The sequence below is a fragment of the Tenrec ecaudatus genome, chromosome 1 (assembly GCF_050624435.1).
Source record: "Tenrec ecaudatus isolate mTenEca1 chromosome 1, mTenEca1.hap1, whole genome shotgun sequence".
Taxonomy (NCBI): Eukaryota; Metazoa; Chordata; class Mammalia; order Afrosoricida; family Tenrecidae; genus Tenrec; species Tenrec ecaudatus.
The window spans coordinates 232,447,282-232,467,748 of record NC_134530.1 but is presented as its reverse complement, the minus strand read 5'-3'; the positions used below and the strand labels follow the sequence as shown (position 1 = coordinate 232,467,748).

General features: G+C 43.6%; 1 protein-coding gene across 1 annotated transcript in view; it reads left to right on the top strand.

Annotated features, from left to right (window-relative positions):
* Nucleotides 1-9: 9 nt before the first annotated feature.
* Nucleotides 10-20,467, top strand: part of NSL1 (NSL1 component of MIS12 kinetochore complex) — a 43,706-nt gene continuing 23,248 nt past the window's right edge. The window contains exons 1-3 of the mRNA XM_075530130.1: nucleotides 10-270; nucleotides 2,035-2,113; nucleotides 10,045-10,175. Coding sequence (XP_075386245.1) covers nucleotides 40-270; nucleotides 2,035-2,113; nucleotides 10,045-10,175 — 441 coding nt within the window. The 5' untranslated portion in view covers nucleotides 10-39. The remainder of the gene's footprint in view (nucleotides 271-2,034; nucleotides 2,114-10,044; nucleotides 10,176-20,467) is intronic.

The window sequence follows — 20,467 nt, the reverse complement described above, 5'->3', positions numbered from 1 at the left end:
CCGCTTCCGGGATCTCCGCCCTGGTTTCAAACGGTAAGAATGGCGCGGCCGCCGGAGAGGCCGCTCCCTCTTCCGCTGGACGATGAAGTAGCTCCTGGGACAGAGGACCTGCCCTCGGTCACCGCCGCCTCCCGAGAGGACTTACGGGTGCTCTGCACCTCGAAACGGGCCGTGACGGAAGTGCTAGAGCTGTGCGGCCCCTTCGTGGACAAGCTGGGGGAAGCGCTGCCCGAGGAGATTCGGCCCTCGGCGCTGCGGGACGCGCAGTGGGTACGTGCCCGGCCGCCACCTCTTTCCTACCCTACTCCCTGGGGCGCAGGGTGGCGGGAAGACCCCGCCTCAGAACTTCGCAGAGGTGACAGGGTCCCATACACTTCCCCTGAGAAAGGCGAGAGGACCGTGGAGACAGATACTAATGCCTTCTAAAGAGAAGCCAAAGGTCACTGCCAACGAGGCTATTCGGACTCCGTGCGGCCCTTTAGAACTGCCCGGTGGGTTTCCGAGACCACCCGGGCGCCTAGGTGTTAGTACTAGTGGACTAACGCTGTCCAATAGAAATACAAGGCAAACTTAAAAAATCAGAAGAGATAGGGGAAATTAATTTTAGAAGCGCAAGATGCCCAAGTTATTTAAATAGGCGATATTATTAAAAACTAGTGGAGTATTTTATATCCTTTTGTACCCACTAAGTTTGCCAAATCAGGTGTGTTATATTCGCAGCTCCTCTTAATTTGGACATTAAACATAAAGTGGCCAGGATAGCGCAGACAGAGGCTCTGAAGAATCCTCCAGGAAAGGGTATTTGTGGAAGCCAGTCCCCTGGGTAGCTCTTCTTTCCTTGCCTGCCTTAGAACATTATGTAAGGAGAAGGAACATGCTTTCCCTACTAGTCTGAAACAGAGAAGGAGGGTAATCTTGGTTATAAAACTTTGAAGAAGATAGGTTTTTGGTAGGAAGGCACTATAAATGGAGGGATTGGTGCCTGATATAAAGAAAACCACATACCATATATATCTATATATTACCTGCTCCACCCCCCCCCCCCAAAGAGCAAACATTACCACGTAGTCTGTTCCAACTCAAAACACCCTATAGGGCAGAGTAGAGCTGTTCCTTTGGGTTTCTGAGGCTTTAAATCTTTAGGGGAGCAGACCACCTCTTCTTTTGCATGTATAGTGGCTGATGAATTTGAACCCAGGACCTTGTGGTTAGCAGCCCAGCACTCAGCCAACAATGTCACCAGGACACTTTGTCGACACCAAATTCCAGCTCAATTCTGTGGCGTCGGTTCCGACTCACAGTGACCATGTAAGGCTGGTAGACCTGCCTTTGGGGATTTCCAAGACTTAACTCTTTATAGAAGTAGAAAGCTTCATTCTCCCTTGGAATAGTAGGTGCTTCCGAACCCATAACTTCTGTTCTGCCTTAGAAGATTGTTATGACTTGAAATTGACTCGACGGCAGTGCGTTTAGAGTCTTTTCTGACCTGGTGGTGGTGTTGTCCCTATATGTTGTTCGGCTGAAAGCTGAGCTGTGGGCGAGTTCAGTTTCAGGCTTGAAGGATCTCCAAAAGCCATCGTCTCTGGGGTTTCACTAGTCTCTTAGCATACCAGTAAACCCAATCTTTTCTACTACCTTGAGTTTTGTTTCACATTTTTCCTCTTATCTAACCCAAACCAAACTCAAACTGCCCTCAAGTGGATGCCACCTCATAGTGAGCCTAGTGGAGAGGGTAGAACTGCTCCTGTGATGAGTTTCCAAGACTGGAACCTTTTAGGAGAGCAGAAGCCTCTTTCTCCCTCCAACAGCAGGTGGTTTCGAACTGTGCTGACTTTGCGCTTTGCAGCCTGGTGTGTCTCTACGACATCACCAGAGCTCCTCTTGATCCTGTTTTGATAGTGCTTAAAAGAACACAGTGCTCAACTGCCACTTTTGTTTATCCCTTGTCACAAATCTGGAATTGTTATTTTGCGGAAATATTGGACATGAATATGTGAAGCTATTCTAGTGATGACTATTGTGAATTTCTTGCAGACTTTTGAATCAGCTGTGCAAGAGAATGTCAGCATTAATGGGGAAGCATGGCAAGAAGCTTCAGACAATTACTTTATGGGTATGTGAGTGACATTGTTATTTCTTCTGTAATCTTCCGTTACTTCTGAGTTGTTTTTGTAGCTAATTACATTTTCATTTTGTTTTTTAAATCCCCATATTTTCAGTGTCACTTTAAAAACAATCCTTCACTAGGGGAGAAGAAGAGGACGCTAATCTAGAAGACTATTGAAATAATTAGAGGCAAACAGCACAGTAGATACTTTGAGCGCTTGTAAGTGGTATCTAGAATTCTCAACTGGACTTTGATCACTTTTCAGAAATACCCTTGTCAGTAGTTTATGGGGAAATATTGGCATAACATTCCCAGATTAAGAAACAAGTTCAGAGAATTCCTATGATTAGTATTTTAAATTAAATTGTATTTTTGTAAGTGGCTCTTAGAGTGGAAGTACCCTTAGAACTATAATAAAATAAGCATTACAAATTACAAAACTACATATAAAGGATAAAGTCAAATATTTGTAGCAAGCTCCTTAGCCCACTGCCATCGAGTAGACTGACTTGTAGTGATCTTAAATAGAGCTTCTGAGACTCTAAATCTTTACTAACAGTTACTTTCAATCTTGTCCCCTCTGATTGGCTGGTGCGGTTGACCTATTGACCTTGCAGTTAGCAGTACAGTGCTTGCTGAACAGCTCCACCTGTGCTCCTAGAAGACTCCTTAAGGCAGTATTTTTCTGGTCCAAAGTAGAATTGATCCTACCTTAATTCATGGTGTTTTCATATCTTACAGAATCAAAGTGTTCAGAAACAACGGTCAGTGTCAGGGGGAAAATAATCTAGTAGGAAGAGCATGGTCAGTGTAGCGAGAAAGTCAGAATTCCCCAGTGCCTGCCCAGGCATGTCCAGGAGAAGGGCTACAGGGACAGAAGGGCCAGAGTGTCTGGTCTGCCCCCACAGTCACAGTACACAGATCTGGCCAACATGGTTTACGGTCACTGCTCACTGTTAGATGTCGGTAAATTAGTTATCCCTGAACTGGTTCCAGGCCTTCCACACAACCCCCTGTGGTCATAATTTATCTTAACATTAATATAATACTTTGTCCAGAAGACTTCCTTCTTCAGTGCTTGAGATGATTCTAGTTATCTCTTCAGTCACCAAAATTTATTTTGTCTGTATTGAAAAAGTAAAAACAATAACTTCATGTTTGCTAAATATTATTATGGTTGCCATTGAGTAGGAGAGTATCAGAAACCCTTAGTATTTTCAAATGACTGTCGTTCACTGGTGACTTAATCTGATTTCAGTTCTATGAAACCATTTTGGAATTGGCTTTTTGATGGCTCCCAGACTACCTTTTATAACAAAGTTCATCAATTTATAGATTAAGTGTGTTAGTCTGGGTAGATAGACTAGAGAAATCCAGGGAGACTCATATGTGTGTAAGAAAGAGCATTATATACAAGAGCAATTGAATATTGAGAAAACAGCCCAGTCCATATCAAGTCCATAAGTCCAATATTAGCCATTTATCCGATACCAATCTATAAAGTCCTCTTCAGACTTACGACACACATGCACTGACGCCAAATGCAAGAAGATCACAGGACAGTGGATGGGAAGTCTTGTGGATCAGTGGTGTTGTAAGCATCTCAGCAGGGGTCTCTGAGTAGTTTCTCCAGCTCCCAGGGCTTCTCAGGGATATCTCACAGGGAGTCAGCCTTGCCAGTAGAGAGTCTCCAAGGAGGGAGTAGAGCGTGTCTCCCGCCTCCAAGGAGGAAATAGAGTAGTTCCCAAAGTCCTCAAGAGAAGATCATGCTCTCACAGAGGCTTCATTGGCTATATCCTGATAGACAGGCTACACTCCACCTCTATATTCTTAATCCTCAAATTGACACCAGATTATGGAACTACCATATTAAGAAACTATATTTTTCCAATAGATTGGTAGTTGAGAGTATGTGGTTATCCTTATTTTTTGCCTATAATTGCTTAGGGAGATGGTTAAGAGTACTGTACTGTCACTGTCCTTCAGGGGCACCTGCTAAAATGCTAGGCATCTACCATGAGTTTTCCCAATTAGGTGTGCCATTTCCCAAACATTATCATTCCCTGGAGCCTTGTGCCTGTGCTATGTTCTTTCCTTTAGATGGTCCTCCCAACTTCTACCACACTCTCATTTATTAAATGCATTGGGGACTGTATTAGACAGGGTTCTCTAGAGAGATAAAACCAGATTGCTGATAATTATAGATAGATAGATATATAACACAAGAAATGAACTTAAATTATATATAGATAGATATATAATACAAGAAATGAACAGTTAAATTATAAAGCAGTACAAATGGCTCAGTGTGACTCACTCCCGTGAGAGAGTTGTGAGACAGTAGCAGTCCTTCAAGTCTTGAGGGCCGTCCAATAGTCCTCTGTAGAGAGAGAAAGCTAGGCTATCCCAGCACAGGCAGCAAACAGCAAGGCAGGTCACCAACTGTCAGTCCTCAGCTCCAGAGGTGTAAATTTCATTCTTGTGGTCTTAAAGGGACCTCAATTTACAGCGACACAGTCCACAGACTAGGCATCCTACAGGCAGTGTGTCCTTTAAATTGAAGCACAGAACAAGCAAGGCAGCCGCACACTGGTCCAATGATTAAAGAGCGAGAGACAAGAAAGGCGAGGCTCACCGAGCCATTTATCTCTCCACCCTTCAATTAATCCCACTTGTGTTTATCGGCCAGGCTGGCACAATAAACTATCTCAGGGAATAAGCTGTTCTTTTAGGTCTTTTCCCACTTCCCAAACAGAAGATTGACAAGTGGTGGTAAATACATGAAAAGACACAGTCTTAACCTTTTAGGAGCTCATTGTTCGTGGGAGAAAATGCATAAGGAATCACTCTTCTTTTTGGGAAGTGGGAGAAGACCTAACAGTAATTTATTTTTCAGTGCAGTTAATAAATGACTGTGATAGAAATCAGTTGGGAAGAACACTTGAAGGTAGAATATAGTGTATGCATAGGCACAAGGCACCAGAAAATGGTAATGTTCGGAAAAGGAGTTTGAGAAAATTCATGGTAGATGTGGCCAGAGAGAGTTGGGGCTAGATCACAAAAAGCCTTGTAGTATCTTTTGAAGAATTTGTGCTTAATCATCAAGCTAGAGGGAAATAAAGAATGCTTTTAAAATAGAATCACATGAAGGCTATGTATTTTCCAAAGCTAACTGCGTGTGGGAGCTGGGTTGCAGAAGAGAGAGATTCAAGGCAAGCAGATCAGGGGTAGGCTATTTTAATAGTCCAACAGAGTTGAAGACCTGTACTCAGGGGAAAGGAAATTAAAAGACACATTCAAAAGATGTTCAGGGGAAAAAAATAGAGAAGTGGGGAGGAGTCAAAATGGTCTCCAGGTTGAATCACCCGCCAGGTGCTCCTGTTAGACCAGAAAATTAAGAGATAGGCATGGGAAACAAGCCCGAGGAGAAAGCAACCGATGTTCCACAGGGTCTGGGGTAGAGGGTGGGGGTGGGGGCGGGGGGGGGGTAGGAGGTGAGGGAAGGGAGTGGTGAGCAATCATTGCCATAGACAGGGGAACATCTAGGGAATTGAAATCAATGAGGACATAGAGGTAGGTCCTGGAGGTGCTAGAGCTACAGCAATCTAGCTGAGAGGAATTACTAAGAGGCAGGAGAAGGGCAAGTGTGATGGTGGGGCAGGAGGAAGGTGATAGGAAACAAGAAAGATTTAGGAAGCAAAGCTATTGATAGAGGTATAAGCATAGGTATGTACATTTGTAAATACATTAGTTCATAAAAACAGGTATTGGCATAGGTACATACATTTATATGGCAATACAGTAAGGAAGTGGACTGACTTTGGGCCTCTGCTCAAGCCCTCCTTCAATACAAGAACACTTTCTTCTAACAACCTGGCATTCTGTGATGCTTACCCTCCCAACACAATCCCTGTAGACAAATAGCAAATGTAGTGAAGAAAGCTGATGGTGCCCAGCTATCAAAAGATATAGCATCTGGGGTCTTGAAGGCTTGAAGTTAAACAAGCAGCCATCTAGCAGAGAAGCAACAAGCCCACATGGAAGAACAGTCTGTGTGATCATAAGGTGTTGACAGGATTAGGTACCAAGCATCAGAAGACCCAAAAGAAACAGTCATCAATGTGAATGACAGGGGTCAGAGTGGAGACCCAAAGCCCTCTGTAGACAATTGGACACCCCCCCTCTGAAGGGTCACAAGGAAGGGATGAGCCAGCGAGGGTGCAGTACAGCAGCGAGGAAACAACAGTCCTGTGGTTCTTCAAAGCTTCTCCCCCCACCCCACCCCCACTATCATGACTCCAATTCTACCTTACAAATTCTACTAGACCAGAGCATGCACACTGGTACAGATAAGAGATCTTGACACATGGTATCCAGGACAGATAAACCCCTCAGGAACTGTAATGGAAGTAGTGATAACAGGAGGGTAAGGGGAAGTTGTGGGGAGAAGGGGGAGAAAGAGGGAACTGAGCACAATGATCGATGTATATCTCCCACCCCCGAGGGGGGAATGAACAGCAGAAACCATGGGGGAAGGGAGACAGCGGTTGGTGTAAGACATGAAAGTAATATTAATTTATAATTTATCAAGGAGTCATGAAGGTGGGAGGGGGGAAAAGAGCTATACTAAAAGGGCTCAAGCAGAAATAAATGTTTAGAAAGTGATGATGGCAGCATGTACAACTGTGCTCAATACAATTGATGTGTGGATGATTGTAAGAGCCCCCAGTGAAATGAATTTAAAAGACACTCAGACTTCATCCCAGGAGGCACAGACTGGCACATTTCAGATTAGCGATTGTATTTTTCTCATCCCTGTGTTGTTAGTACTGTGGTATATAGTGGGCTCCCACTCATGATGGAGTAAATCTCGCCTACTCAAAGTTGCTTATCAATATCAGTTTTGAAGATTTTTCAAAAGGTGGCATTAAAAAATACTACTTTCCTCCCTTACAGAGAAAACAAACTGTTTGACTTATTTTCCCCAGTTTTTGAAAAAAAAAAAGTAAAAATGTACATTATGGAAGCATGAATGATTCTGTGGTAGAACTTTTGCCTTCCCTGCCAGAGGCTCAGGCTCAGTTCCCAGCCAGTGCACTTCATCGCAGCCATCATCAATCTGCCCCGGGAAGGCTGGCATGTGGCTATGATGGTGAATGGGTCTCAGAGGAGCTTTGACACAAAGACAACTAGTAAGAAAGGTCTGGTGATCTATTTTCCCAAATCAGCCAGTGAAAACCTCATAGGTCTCAATGGTCTGAACCACAACCAAGTGTGAGACTGGTGTGGGACCTGGCAGCGGTGTGCTGCTGAGCACGGGACCACCTGGAGCTGGCAGCTGGGAACAATAGCCCCAGGAACCAAGCAGTACCTACCCTTGTCAGGCTGGTCATTGGGGAGCACAGCTTAACTTCCTTAATACAATTTGGGCAGGACTGCATATTTAGATTAGAATCTAGCATACAAATCGACTGGACCTCTTAAAATATCCTTTAAAAACAGTAATTAAATGGGCTTTATTCATATTTATTACATGAATGAAAGATCACACCTGATGTACCTAATTATTCTCTATTGGTAGATCCATTTATATATATATAGTACAATGTATCAGAAACATCATTATTATATGTGCCAACAATGCCCGAGCAATAATATTTTTCAGACTTTTTCCTAAAGTTCGTACTCAGTAAAGTAAATGGATCTCTTTTTAGCATTGACTTTGTCATAGTAGAGCAAGTGTGAGGTAGACCAGCTAAGCCAAGGACCTTTCTCTTTGGTATTTGTAACTGCTTAATATTTGTCGCCCTTGTGTGGTTCACACAGCTGACACCCTTGACCTAACTGAAAGGTTAGTGGTACATGTCCACTCAGGCACGTTGGAGAAAGGCTTGGCAGTCTGCTGCTGCACTGTCAGCCCTTGAGAATCCCGAGGCCACAGCTCTACTCTGACTCGCACCCACAGGCCACCAGGCGTCACATACTTACTGCTCTAGGAAATGGTTTTCAAAATCAGGGTGGGGGATCACTTATGTTTGTTTCATCCGGGATAATTGATTTCTGAAGCCTGTCTCAAACTTATCCAAATTTCTGCCCTTGTAGGAGTTCTCCAGGTAATCACTAGTGCTGTCAAAGTTAAAGCAGTGAAGCACCTGAGAATACAGGTTTAGCTTTATCAAGGAATCCCTACCATTACTGTATCTTTTTGTTTTTCCACAATCTATCCAGCGGACTCCTAGTTTAGATCTAGGTACCCCAGTTGTTTGCACTGCTCAGCTGTGGCGCAAAACGGATTAGTATCTCCAGCATCACGTGTCCTTTACAGTCTAGCTCTGAGCTGTTCTTTGGTTCTTCTTCCTTGTTCTTTAGCTAGCAGCCGTATACAACTTTCCTCTGCTTTTCCCAAGACCTTATGGTCGAGCAAATACTAATCCTGCCTAAAATACCAAATTGACCATTCTGTATCCCCCGCCTAAACTTCAGGGCCCAACTCAGATGTCCCTTCTTGAGTAAGGTCCTCAGTTCCGTAGGCAGAGCTAACATCCAATGTTGTGTGATCGCATTTTGTCCGTTGCTCTAGTGCATTGATCCCAGGAGGCACAAGCCAGCACAGGATGGCTTGCAGTTATCTATTTCTTCCAGTAGACGGTGAACTCTTAGAAGGCAGTGAACTGTTGTTTTCACTTTTGTATTTCTCTGTGGGGCATTCAATAATTGTTTTTCAGTGAATAAATAAATGAATCGCCTTAGTATGGGCATCCATTAACTTGTCATATTTGGTTTTTCTTAGTTGTTTTGTGTTTTCTAATTGTAGTTTTGTATGCATCTCATTTTAAAAAAAATCGTTTTAGGGAAACATGAGGAACTGATGCCAGGGGCTTAGGTGGAGAGCAAATGTTTTGAGAAAGATGAGGGCAATGAATGTACAAATGTGCTTTCCACAATGGATGCATGTATGGATTGTGTTACGAGTTGTATGAGCCCCTAATAAAATGATTAAAAAAGAAAAAAAAATTGGGAACTCGTACAACTCCTATCACAACCTATACATCCATCCATTGTGTTGAGCACATTTGTACATTTGTTGCCACCATTTACAAAACATTTTCTTTCTACTTGGTATCAGACCTTTCCCTTGGCATCAGATCCTCATTTTTCCTTCTCCCTCCCTCCCCCACCCTCCCTCCCTCCCTCATGAACACTTTGATCATTTAAAATTATTGTTATTTTTTCGGGTCTTACACTGTCCGATGTCTCCCTTCACCCACTTTTCTGTTGTCCATCCCCCAGGGAGGGGGTTATATGTAGATCCTTGTGATGGGTTCCCCCCTTTCTCCCCTCACCTTTCCCTTATACTCTCCTGGTATCACTACTCTCATTATTGGTCCTGAGGGGTTTATCTGTCCTGGATTTCCTGTGTTTCCAGCTCTGATCTGCACCCGTGTACATGCTTTGGTCTAATCGGATTTGTAAGGTAGACTTGAGGTCATGATAGTGGTGAGGAGGAAGCATTAAAGAGCTACAGGAAAATTGTATGTCTCATTGGTGCTCTACTGCACCCTAACTGCCTTATCTCTTCCTCGTGACCCTTCTGTAAGGGGATGTCCAGTTGCCTAAAGATGAGCTTGGGTCTCTACTCCACACTCCCCCCTCATTCACAATGATTTGATTTTTTGTTCTGTGATGCCTGTTACCTGATCTTATTGACGTCTCGTGATCACGCAGGCTGGTGTGCTTCTTCCATGTGGGCTTTGTTGCTTCTCAGCTAGATGGCTGCTTGTTTATCTTCAATCCTGTAAGACCTCAGCCACTATGTCTTTTGATAGCAGGGCACCATCAGCTTTCACACTTGCTTATCACATTTTCATATACAATGTGAATAATGCATGTTAAGGCATTTTTTCAGACATTGTTTCATTTACTTGTTTCTAAAATAGATTCTGACATCAAAGCACTTGAAGATCAGTTTGATGAAATCATAGTAGATATTGCCATGAAGCGGAAGCAGTATCCCAGAAAGATCCTTGAATATGTCATCAACACCATAAAAACAAAACAAGAAAATCTGGTAAGATGATTTACTTTTAAACTTCAAGAGAGACGATTAATTTACTCTATAAATTTTCACCCAAACCATGAGATGTTATAAAAACAAGTGTAAAGTCTACATGGAGATAAATATTTTTTGGTCTCTGTCTTTTCTTCCTGCTTTAGTAAGGCTTTTTCTGTTCCGATCCATACTAGGTTTCAAACATAGATAATGTTAAAATAGAAATGGAAGATAAGAGACTTGAAATGCTGTAGATAGACACCCCTCCCCCTCACACACACACCAGGAAAGGCAAACGTAGGTACCCTTTGACCTTTTTCTATTTGTCATTTATTTTTCTTTTTTTCTCTATATGTCATTTCTTTATGCTTGTGTAGATTGATGCTGAAGATGATTTGAGCCCTTGTTCAGGACATTGAGATTTGCTGTATGAATAAAACTGAGTGTCATTTGTTTTCCTCCCAAAGTTTTGACTGTCAAACACGCAAGACCAGGAAGAAGCAGCTTCTTCAGCTTGAGCTTTGTAAACTGGCAGCACAGCAGCAGGCTTGCTGCTTATCTGTTTATTACCATTGACATCAGTAAGAAACTGGTGCCAGAGTGGGTTTCCTGTTGGGCTGCTAACTGTGAGGTCAGGAGTTCAAACCCACCAATTGACGAGGCTGTCTGTTTCCAGAAAGATCTACATTCTTGGAAACCCAAAAGAGCAGTTCTCTATCCTACTGGGCCTCTGTGACTTGAAGTAAATCAATTTCCAGATCAGAAACGAACAAGATTGTCTTACAAACAAATTCGGTTGGGTGATATTGTCCATGAGCAACACATAGGTTGTTTTTAGGTTATACTGCTAGTCCTTTCTGAAGTTAGCATAGTTTCACTTACTTGAAAATCTTCTAATGGCCTCCTTCAGGCAGGAACTGTTTAAGGGTAGTAAAGGCCAGGCTTACTACTTGATTTATCTAGGGTTAAGGCCCTGCCTGGGTGGTGATGCAGCACCAGCTTAGATGCTCTGGGGCTTTGCGGGGAGGGAAGTTGTGAAAAGGACGCTGGAGGAAGAGGGACGGAGGGTGCCCACTGCCACAGTGGCCTCTTGGTGCTGCTGCTTTTCTAGCCTCCCATCCTCCACCCTTCAGCCCCATGGCCTAGTGGGGTTCTGCCAGACCACTCAGGAATGTCCCTGAGCCATGGCCTCTTGAGGTTAGATGCCCTGTCCTCATTAGGGACTATTAGAAACATGCAGGTGAAAACGTGTTTCAAGCCTATCAGATAACGGAAGGCAGAGGCTCGGGACTGCCTGTGAGGTCTCTAGTTCTGAGACCACTTGGTCAGAGCCACTTCCTTCTCTAGGGAGAATTTAGCCTTCCCCCCGAGGAACCAGGACCTCTCTCCAACAGACTCTCCTAAGTTCTCAGATAGGGCCCTCTTGCCCTAACTATACCCAGCAAGACTCTCCCTGGGTGAAACATTGAATTAGGAATTGGAAAGCCTATATTGTACTTTAGCCTCTGGAAAAAGAAAAACACACTTTCTGATGAGGTGAGGTCATGTGAGAAGTCCGTGAGGTTTTAGAAGCTTCAAAAAACCAAACACTGAGTTCCCTTGGATATGTCATTTGACCCCAGTGAGCCTGTCTCCACATCTGTAAAGTGGGGATGGAAAGGTGACCCAAACGAATATGTAAATTATGGAACAATATTGTTGATAACACATGCAAGAAAACATTTTGAAGATCACCCAACAAGAGTTGTAGCAGTACATGATACGGAGGTGCCAGAGACTCAGGCAGATTCAGAAGAGGATGAGGAAAAGGGGCTGTCATTGCTGACGTCAGACGGATCTTGCCTGAAAGCAGAGAACACAAGAAAGAAGTGTGAGTGTGTTTTGTTTTTTTTTAGTGACTATGCATAGCCCTGAGAAGAATGGGACTCCCCGTCACCTCGTTGTGCAAGGCGGAACTTTTACGTGGAGCACGAGGCAGTTGTGGAAACAGAACAAAGGAATACTGCATGGGTTAAATGCAAAAGAAGTGTGTGCCAGTGTTGCATCCTCTCACCATATTTAAGTCAATGTGTGTGACGAGCATTTAATCAGGGAAGCTGGATGAAATGAAGAAGAATGTGGTGTCAAGATTGTAGCGAGGCTTATTAACAACCTGCAGTATGTAGGTGAAACAACCTAGTTTGAAGTAAGGCAGACTTAAAATACTTGCTGATGAATATCAAGGATTGCAGTCCCAGGGCTGCACTGCAACTCCGTGTAAAGGAGCGGTTCTCCGCCTTCCTCCTGCTGCCACCCTTCATACAGTTCCTCATGTGGTGGGGACCCCAACCATAAAGTTATATTCGTTGCTATTTCATCACTGTAATGTTGCGACTGTTATGAATCGGGCGACCCCCAAAGGGGTTGTGACCCATAGGTAGAGAACCGCTGGTGTAAAGAAAACCCAAATCCTCAGCATCATGGTAAATGAAGAAAAGATTGAAGTTGAAGATTTCCTCTTGCTTGCATCCTCAAGCAGTGTTATGGAAGCAGCAGTCAAGAGATCAAATGATGCATTGCCCTGGCTAAATCTGCATAAGACCTTTTAAAATTGTTGAAAGCCAGGGTGTTACTTTGAGGACTAAGATCAGCCTAACCCAAGCCATGGTATTTTCAGTTGCTTTGTATGTCAAAGTTGGACACTGAATAAGGAAGACTGAAGAAGAATCAATGCATTTGAATTATGGGGCTGGCAAAAAATATTAAAAATACTATGAACTGCCAAAAGAACCAACAAATCAGTCTTGGAAGAAGTACAGTCAGAATGCGCCTTAGAGACAAGGATGGTGAGATTTCATCTCGTACTTCGGACATGTTGTCAGAAGAGACCAGGTCCCTGGAGAAGGACATCAGGTTTGGTTAGGTGCAGGAACATCAAAACAGAGAAAAGGCCTCAATGAGATGGATTGATTTAGTGGTGCCAACAATGGGCTCACAAATAAGCGCAGTTGCAAGGATGGTGCAGAGCTGGATGGTGGTTTATTCTGTGAGTTAGAGCAGCCTTCACAGCACCAGACAGCAGCAACAGCACAGGGTTCCGTGAGAGCTCTGATGCAAAAATGATAATAACTATGGAGCTTTTATTTACTTGTTGGTTGTTCTCGTGGGAGAATAAGAGTGAAAGTTTCTAAGTGTAGGCTACAAGACTTGTGTCGCCGATGCTAGCACTTGGCTCTGGAGAAAGCAAAAGAAGAATGGAAGTCTGGTGAAGAGGCAGAGACGTTTGAGGGGCTGAATCCTGGTGCAATACCTCTGAATTTCAGATGTGGTTCCTGGACCTATACCAGAAAGAGGTGCTTAGATTTTCAGTCAGTCGATTCCTGACTACTCTTACCACAGGCCCTGTTCACTGCTGTCGTCCACATCACCATGCAGAAGCCCTTCCCCCTCCTCATTTGGTTCACTTAGGCTCCTTAGACCAACTTGCAGAATTTCTTCTGAGTGGCCTGTCTCACTGAGAAAGTAAACATAGCTACTTATATGAGCAGAACTTAGCCTTCCTCCCTGGTTTCTCTTGGCTCTGCTGCTGGAGACAGACCTGTTGCTGAGACCCCTGCAGGCCTTACTGAGCCTATGGAGTTGCTGGCTAATTTTAATAGTGTGGTCGACTCCTTGTTCATTGTGCTCGCTGCAGTGGCACTGCGTGATGTGAGCTGTCTGGTTTTGCAGTCTTTGCCCAGCTTTCTACAGAGCACTGTCCTTTTGCCTCAACCCTACCAATTTTTTTCCTGGCAGCTGGCTACCATATTAAGCATAAAAATTGGCCACTTTGGAGCTCCTGGAATGTTCCCAAATTACACAACTCTATTCAGGATGTCTACTGGACTGGCTTTTTGAGGTAGCAGTGAACACAGACAGGTGCCCAATTCTCTTTTGGCTGGACTGGTGCTTATACTGGTAACTTGGCTATATATATATATATATATATATATATATATATATATATATATATATATATATACATATATATATATATATATTGCCACCCACCCTTGGCTCTGCCTTACATCTGGGGCTGCAAAGGAATAAGAACAATATGACCCTCAAGAAGCCTGGCGCTGGATCCCTCTGTCCTAGGTGCACGCTGCAGCGCTGCTGCTGGGGGGCTCTGTGCATGGCTCTGCAGGTTCTCAGCAGCTGTGTGGGGGCCTCCCCTCCTGCGGGAGACTGCTTTCAGCAGACCTGGTTCACCTTAAGGAGTCATGGCTGAGAATGGAATCTTCCTGCAAGGGGCCTCCTCACCAGGACAAAAAAGTCCCCAGAAATCCCACCAAGGGACTTTGTACAGCTGGAAAACCTGTTCTTCAGTCACACGACACAGTCTAGGCTACTTCCTTATTTATGGTTATTGGGACTACTGCAATGCAACTGCCTGCCTTGGACATGACCTGGACACCTGAGGGACAGGCTTGAAGCTGACTCAGCCAAGGGCCCTGAAAACACGCATACACCCTGGGATTATTACTCTGTTCATTGAACTTCTTTTGCTGTGTCTCAGAAGCAAATAAATAAACAAAAACCTATCTGAAACATTTTCATTGTTATTCCATCGGGAGGAGAGGATCAAAATCCGCATTTGTCCTCTTGGGAGTTTTAGTGATCACAGAAACAACCCCTTTTCCTTTCTTGAGGAAAGACATTCAAAATGGATTTCCTGTACCTCCTATCTCTCCCCTACTGCCTCCACCCCAGCCCCCAGCACAACACAACCCACATTGGTCACAGTGCTGCATAAAAGAAGGAAAGTCGGCAGGCCTAGGCGAGGTGCAGCAAAATGGAGGGAGGGAGGATATAGAGCTCAGTTATGCTGTGCAGTTCCATCTCATAACTCCACAACAAGCAAAACACTCCCTGGCCCTGGGCCATCCTCACAGCTGTTCCTATGTTTGAGCCCATTAATGCAGCCACTGTGTCACTCCATCTTGTTGCTGGTCTTCCTCTTTTTCAATGCCTGTCTTCCAAGCATGATGTCCTCAGGAATTCATCTCTTCCGACAACATGACAGGTTTTATCTTTTTCTTTTGGTTCCAGTTGGATTTGCACAAGGCCAAGGAGGAAAACTTCTCTTTTCTCTTAGATTCTGGATCTTGTGGCACTCTTCCTATGGGTCCTGCTCTATAGGTTCTGATAGATCAACTACTATTGTTCTGTTGTATCATGATATATATATATATGTCCTTTATTATGCTGGTGTGGTGGTCTAACCACTTTGATGAGCTCTGAACACTTGGCTTACTTAACATTTGAAACACTGTACTTTAAACATAGAATTCTAACTGCTTTTAATTTGCTTAGTTGCATTTTCAGATCACTTATTTTTATTTTTTCAAGTTTATTGGCACATAATTTACATATCATACAACTGAGTAGTTCAATTCAGCATATCAAGGGGAATAGAACAATCACCATGTCTATCTAGAGCTTCCTCTCATGGTTAAATCGCCTTTAAAATGAGTTGTGGAGTCACAATCAGTTATAGTGCTTCCTTCCTGCTCCCCCTCCATTACTTACTCCCGAAATCCCCTTTCCCTCCCTATTGCCCACCCCCCACCTCTGCATTCCCTATATCAGCTAGTATCTGTTATCATCAGACATCCACTCCTCCTGAGCATCACAGCTGGGAAACCAAACAGAAAACAGTGAAAACCAAAACAAAGGTGGTAAGGGTAAGATTATATTAGAGACAAAAGTCTTATTCCCCCCCCCCCCCAAGCCCATGATATGTTTGCATGAGAGGGAGAAGGCCCCATCAACATTCAGAAAGCCAGGGAGGACATTTCTATCGTGGAGTAACTAAGAGATACTTGAACCCAGAACAAATTCAGGACATGTCTACAGGGAGGTCACCTGGCTAAGTATCGTGTTCAATCCCACATAATCAAGATTCCAATGGTCTCTGAGAGTAAGGCTGCTTGGGACTCTTGTCCTTGGCTAGAGTGGATCTGCCAGCTGCTCCGTTTGACTAGATATTCTGCAGATGGGTTTTGGGGTCCCACTGTCTTCCTTAGCCTTCTACAAATTGAGCGTTCATAATTTTATCTCTGATACTTTTCACCAGATTCAAATTTTGTAATTGTCATCTTTGGATCACACAAGCTGGGTGCTTCTTCTGTATGGACTTAGTTGACTCCTCACTTAGATGACTGCTTGTTTGAATACAAGCCTTTAGCACCCCAAACATTATTCCAATTGATAGCCGGGCCCCATCTACTTTCTTCACTATACTTTGCTCTAGCACTCCATTCCATAAAGGTAAGTATTGAGCAGGGCCATAATGTAAGAACTGATTGTTCTTAAGTTGGAGCTAGGATTTAGTGCAAGCCCAGAACTCATTCCTGGATTTTTGCTTTTTTTTTTTTTTCATTTGCTGTAATGTGTTATTTAATACATATGTCATTCCTTCCTGGACTTCTTGACATCATCTTATTTCCCATGCCCCTTTATATCTCCCCTTCCCCCAAGCCCTTGATACGTCTTCTTTCCCTATAGGCTCAACGTCCCTGGGTTTCATTTACTGAGAAACAACGTAGCTTCAAGAGGGTGACCCTCAATGGCGGCCCGCCTCTGAGATACACCCTAATGTCCAAAGCATAGGCAGAATATGACAGAATGGCTGTCACAGGATTGCCAAAATAATATATATTTTAATACAGCATACAGGCATGGCGCTGATGTAGCAAGATCTCGTTTGTCTGCCAACCAACAATACATTGCACTTGATACAGCTGTCTTCTGCTTCCTCAGGCACCATGTGCTTTCCTGCTTAAGTCCTTCAGTTCCAGGTGTGTCTGAAGTAGCATCCAGTTCAACCAGGGAGTTCCCTATGGAGTCTCATTGAGGCAGCCTCTGGAGCATGCCATGCGCCCCGAAGATGCAGGATTCTGTGTCTCAGTGCTCTACAGCATCTGGCCTGGGTTCCAGGAATACTCCCAGATGCTCTGTCAATTCTGCCCACCCGCTGCTCACCACTAAAGACCCTCCCCACTTAATGTTCCCCAAAGCACCCTTAGTACCTCCTCCTCCTCACTGTGAGGTCAGCCCTCCCTCCCCTTCCCTCAATAGACTTGCACCTATGTTTCCCCCAAACTTGCCCATTCCCATAAGTAAGCCTCATCCTTTTGACAGGCCCACCTTCTCCTGGGGACCTCATCCCACACGCACACGGCTACCACTCAGCAGACGGCATTCTTTCTACACCCAGGTGTCATGAGGTGCCTGCCCTCTGGTCAAGTGACCTGCACCATACTTCCCTAGAGCAAATGGTATGTGGTTCATTAGCACTGGCCTGCGTCTGTCTTTACCGGGCTGTCTGGTCCCGGGCCAGCAGACTGGATGCCCTGCAAGCTTGAGCTTGTGCCCATTCGGCTGCTTGTTCCTACCACAGTGGACTCATCCGGTATCTGCCCTGTGCTTAACTAACTTCACTCAGCCTCTGTTGTCCAGCTCCTTTCATGCTTTGAGGTGTTTCATGGTGTAGTATTCCATTGGGTGTATAGATGTTATCAAATGCTTCTTCTGCATCAATTGATATGATCTTATGATTCTTGTCCTTGTTAATGTGGTGAGTTACATTAATTGTCTTTTGAATGTTGAACTATCATCCCTGCTGCCTTGGTATGAATCCCACTTGGTCATGCTGTATTATTTTTTTGAGATGTTGGAGTCTATTAGCCAGGATTTTGTTGAGGATTGTTGGATCTGTGTTCATGACAGATATTAGGTCTGTAGTCCTCTGTCCTAGTGGGGTCTTGTCCACTTTGGGTATCAGCGTTTTGCTGGCTTCATAGAATGAGTTTGGGAGTTTGCAGTCCCTTTCTGTGTCCTGGAAGAGTTTGTGTGAGATTGGTGTCCACTCTCCTCTCAGCGCTTGATGGAATTCTCCTGTGAAGCCATCTGGACGGGGAGTTTTGTAGTGGGTTTTTTTTTTTGCTGACCTTATCTATTCTTTTCCTATGGGTCTGTTCAAGTTCTTAATGTCCATGTGTGAACATTTAGGGGAGAGTGTTTTTCTGGGGATTTGCCCATGTCCTTCAAGTTACTGGATTTGTTAGCATGCCAATCTCGTCGTACACTGTTATTAGGGTCTGTGTGACTTCCACAGTTTCATCCCTAAGTCTTGATATTAAAGGCTGCTTCTTCTTTTCCTTTGTCAAGTTTGCTAGCGGTTTCTCAATTTTGTTCAGTCTTTTAAAGAACCAGCTTCTTGTTTTGTTTATTTTTTCCATTCTGTTTTCCAGTTCATTTATTTCTCCTCATATTTTTTATGATTTTTCTTCTCTTGCCCTTAGAGGGATTCTGCTGTTGCTTCTGTTGTACTTGTTGGAGGTGCTGTGGTAAGGAGGTGACCATGGTTCGCTCCTCTTGTTTCATGTGTGTATTTCTTGTAATAAAGTGACCTCTGATAACTGCTTTTACTGTGTCCCATAGGTTTTGGTGTGTTGCGTTATCATTCTCGTTAGCTTCTAGGAATTTCCTCTTATTTGGACGATTATCCATTCCTTTTTGAGAAGTGAATTGTTGAGTCGCCAAGTTATTGCCTTTATTTGTCTATTCTTTTTATTGTAATGGCACAGTGGTCAGAGAAGATGGATTGAATGATCTCGATGTGTTTTAATTTTCTCAAGCGTGCTTTATGTCCTGGCATGTGGTCTATTCTAGAATATGAGCCATGTGCATTGCAGAAGAATGTGCTTTTTTTGCTGATGGATGGAAAGCTCTGTAAATATCTATGAGGTCAGATTGGTCGATTGTCTTGGTTAGCTCTTATGTACTTTTATTGAGTTGCTTACCTATTGATCTACCTTTTTTTGAGAATGGGATATTAAAATCACCTACAGTAATTGTTGATCTAGTGACTTCTCCTTTTATCTCGTTGAGGATTTGGTTGATGAATTTTGAGGGTCTTTGATTGGGTGCATATAAATTAATTATGGTATATGTTCTTGGTCTATTGACCCCTTGAGCATTATGTAATAATGCCTATTCTTGTCAGATCATTTTATGCTGCATTTCTTAGTATAAACAGTAGGTGGCAATACAACAAAAGCTAAAATTCAGTCTTTGATGGGCTGTTCTTTTCCTATCAATGGCAGGATCTAGGAAATATATGCATGTATGTTGTTTTTTTGTTGTAAATGTATGGTACTACTGACTATCCAAGGGTAAGTAAAAAAGCATTTCTACCAGTGGTCTACTTCCTGTATGCCTGGGTTTATTCCAACCCCCAAATGCCTAAACCTATCTCTGAGATGAGTGGTTGGCAGCAGACAAGTTCTTTCCGCAGTACACTTTGCTCAGTCTCATTAGGGTGCCTTCATACACGATACACTCTAAACAGTGGCTTCCATGGGAATCTTCGTTCAAGGAGAGGTACATTCAAGGAGAGAGGTCAGTTCAGAAGGTGATGGCAGCTGTTTTTTGGGATTCCAAACAAACGGGTAATCATGACCAGTTTTCTTGAGGGACACGTGATGATTTCAGGAACTTGAGCTTTAAGAAAATTGAAAGCTGCATTGATGACAAAAAGCCCAGGAAAGTTGCTCTGAGACATTTTGTCTCGCCATGACAGCTGCTTTGTGGGTAGAAAAGCTGACAAGAGATTTTTTTTTCTTTTTCGAAGCCTTACCCTCGGCATCCAAAACTCTTGAAAATCTGACCTTGTCCCAATCTTATCCTTTCATGCACATTTTTGTTCCTCAAAGTCAAAGAATATTTAAAAAGAACACGATTTGAGTCCCTCAAGAATTCATAAACTGCCATTTTGACGTGGTGCAAGTCACAGTGTACAGAATTCTTTGGGCAGGAGTTAGGGAGGTGGAAACACTGGAATGCAGAAGTGTATAGCTCTAGAACAAGGGACCTCAAACTTTAAATAAGGGGCCAGTTCACTGTACCTCAGACCTGTTGGAGGGCCGGACTATAGTTTAAAACAGAAACTATGAACAAATAACTATGCACACTGCACTTATCTTACTTTGAAGTAAAAAAAAACCGGCGGGCGGAATAAATGTCCTCAGCGGGCCGCAAGTGACCCATGGGCCGTAGTTTGAGGGTGCCTGATCTAGAAAGAGAATATGTCCAGAAACGGCAGTTTCACCTGCGGATTTTTGTTTTCTAAGTTGTGAAAGATTTTGTTTGAATTGGAGCTACTTTCACTGCCCGTGGGAGCAGCAGTCAGGAAATCAAAGGACACATTGAACTGGACAGATCTGCACATGACCTCGTTACAGTGCTAAATAGCAAACATGCCACTTTGATGACTACAGTGTGCC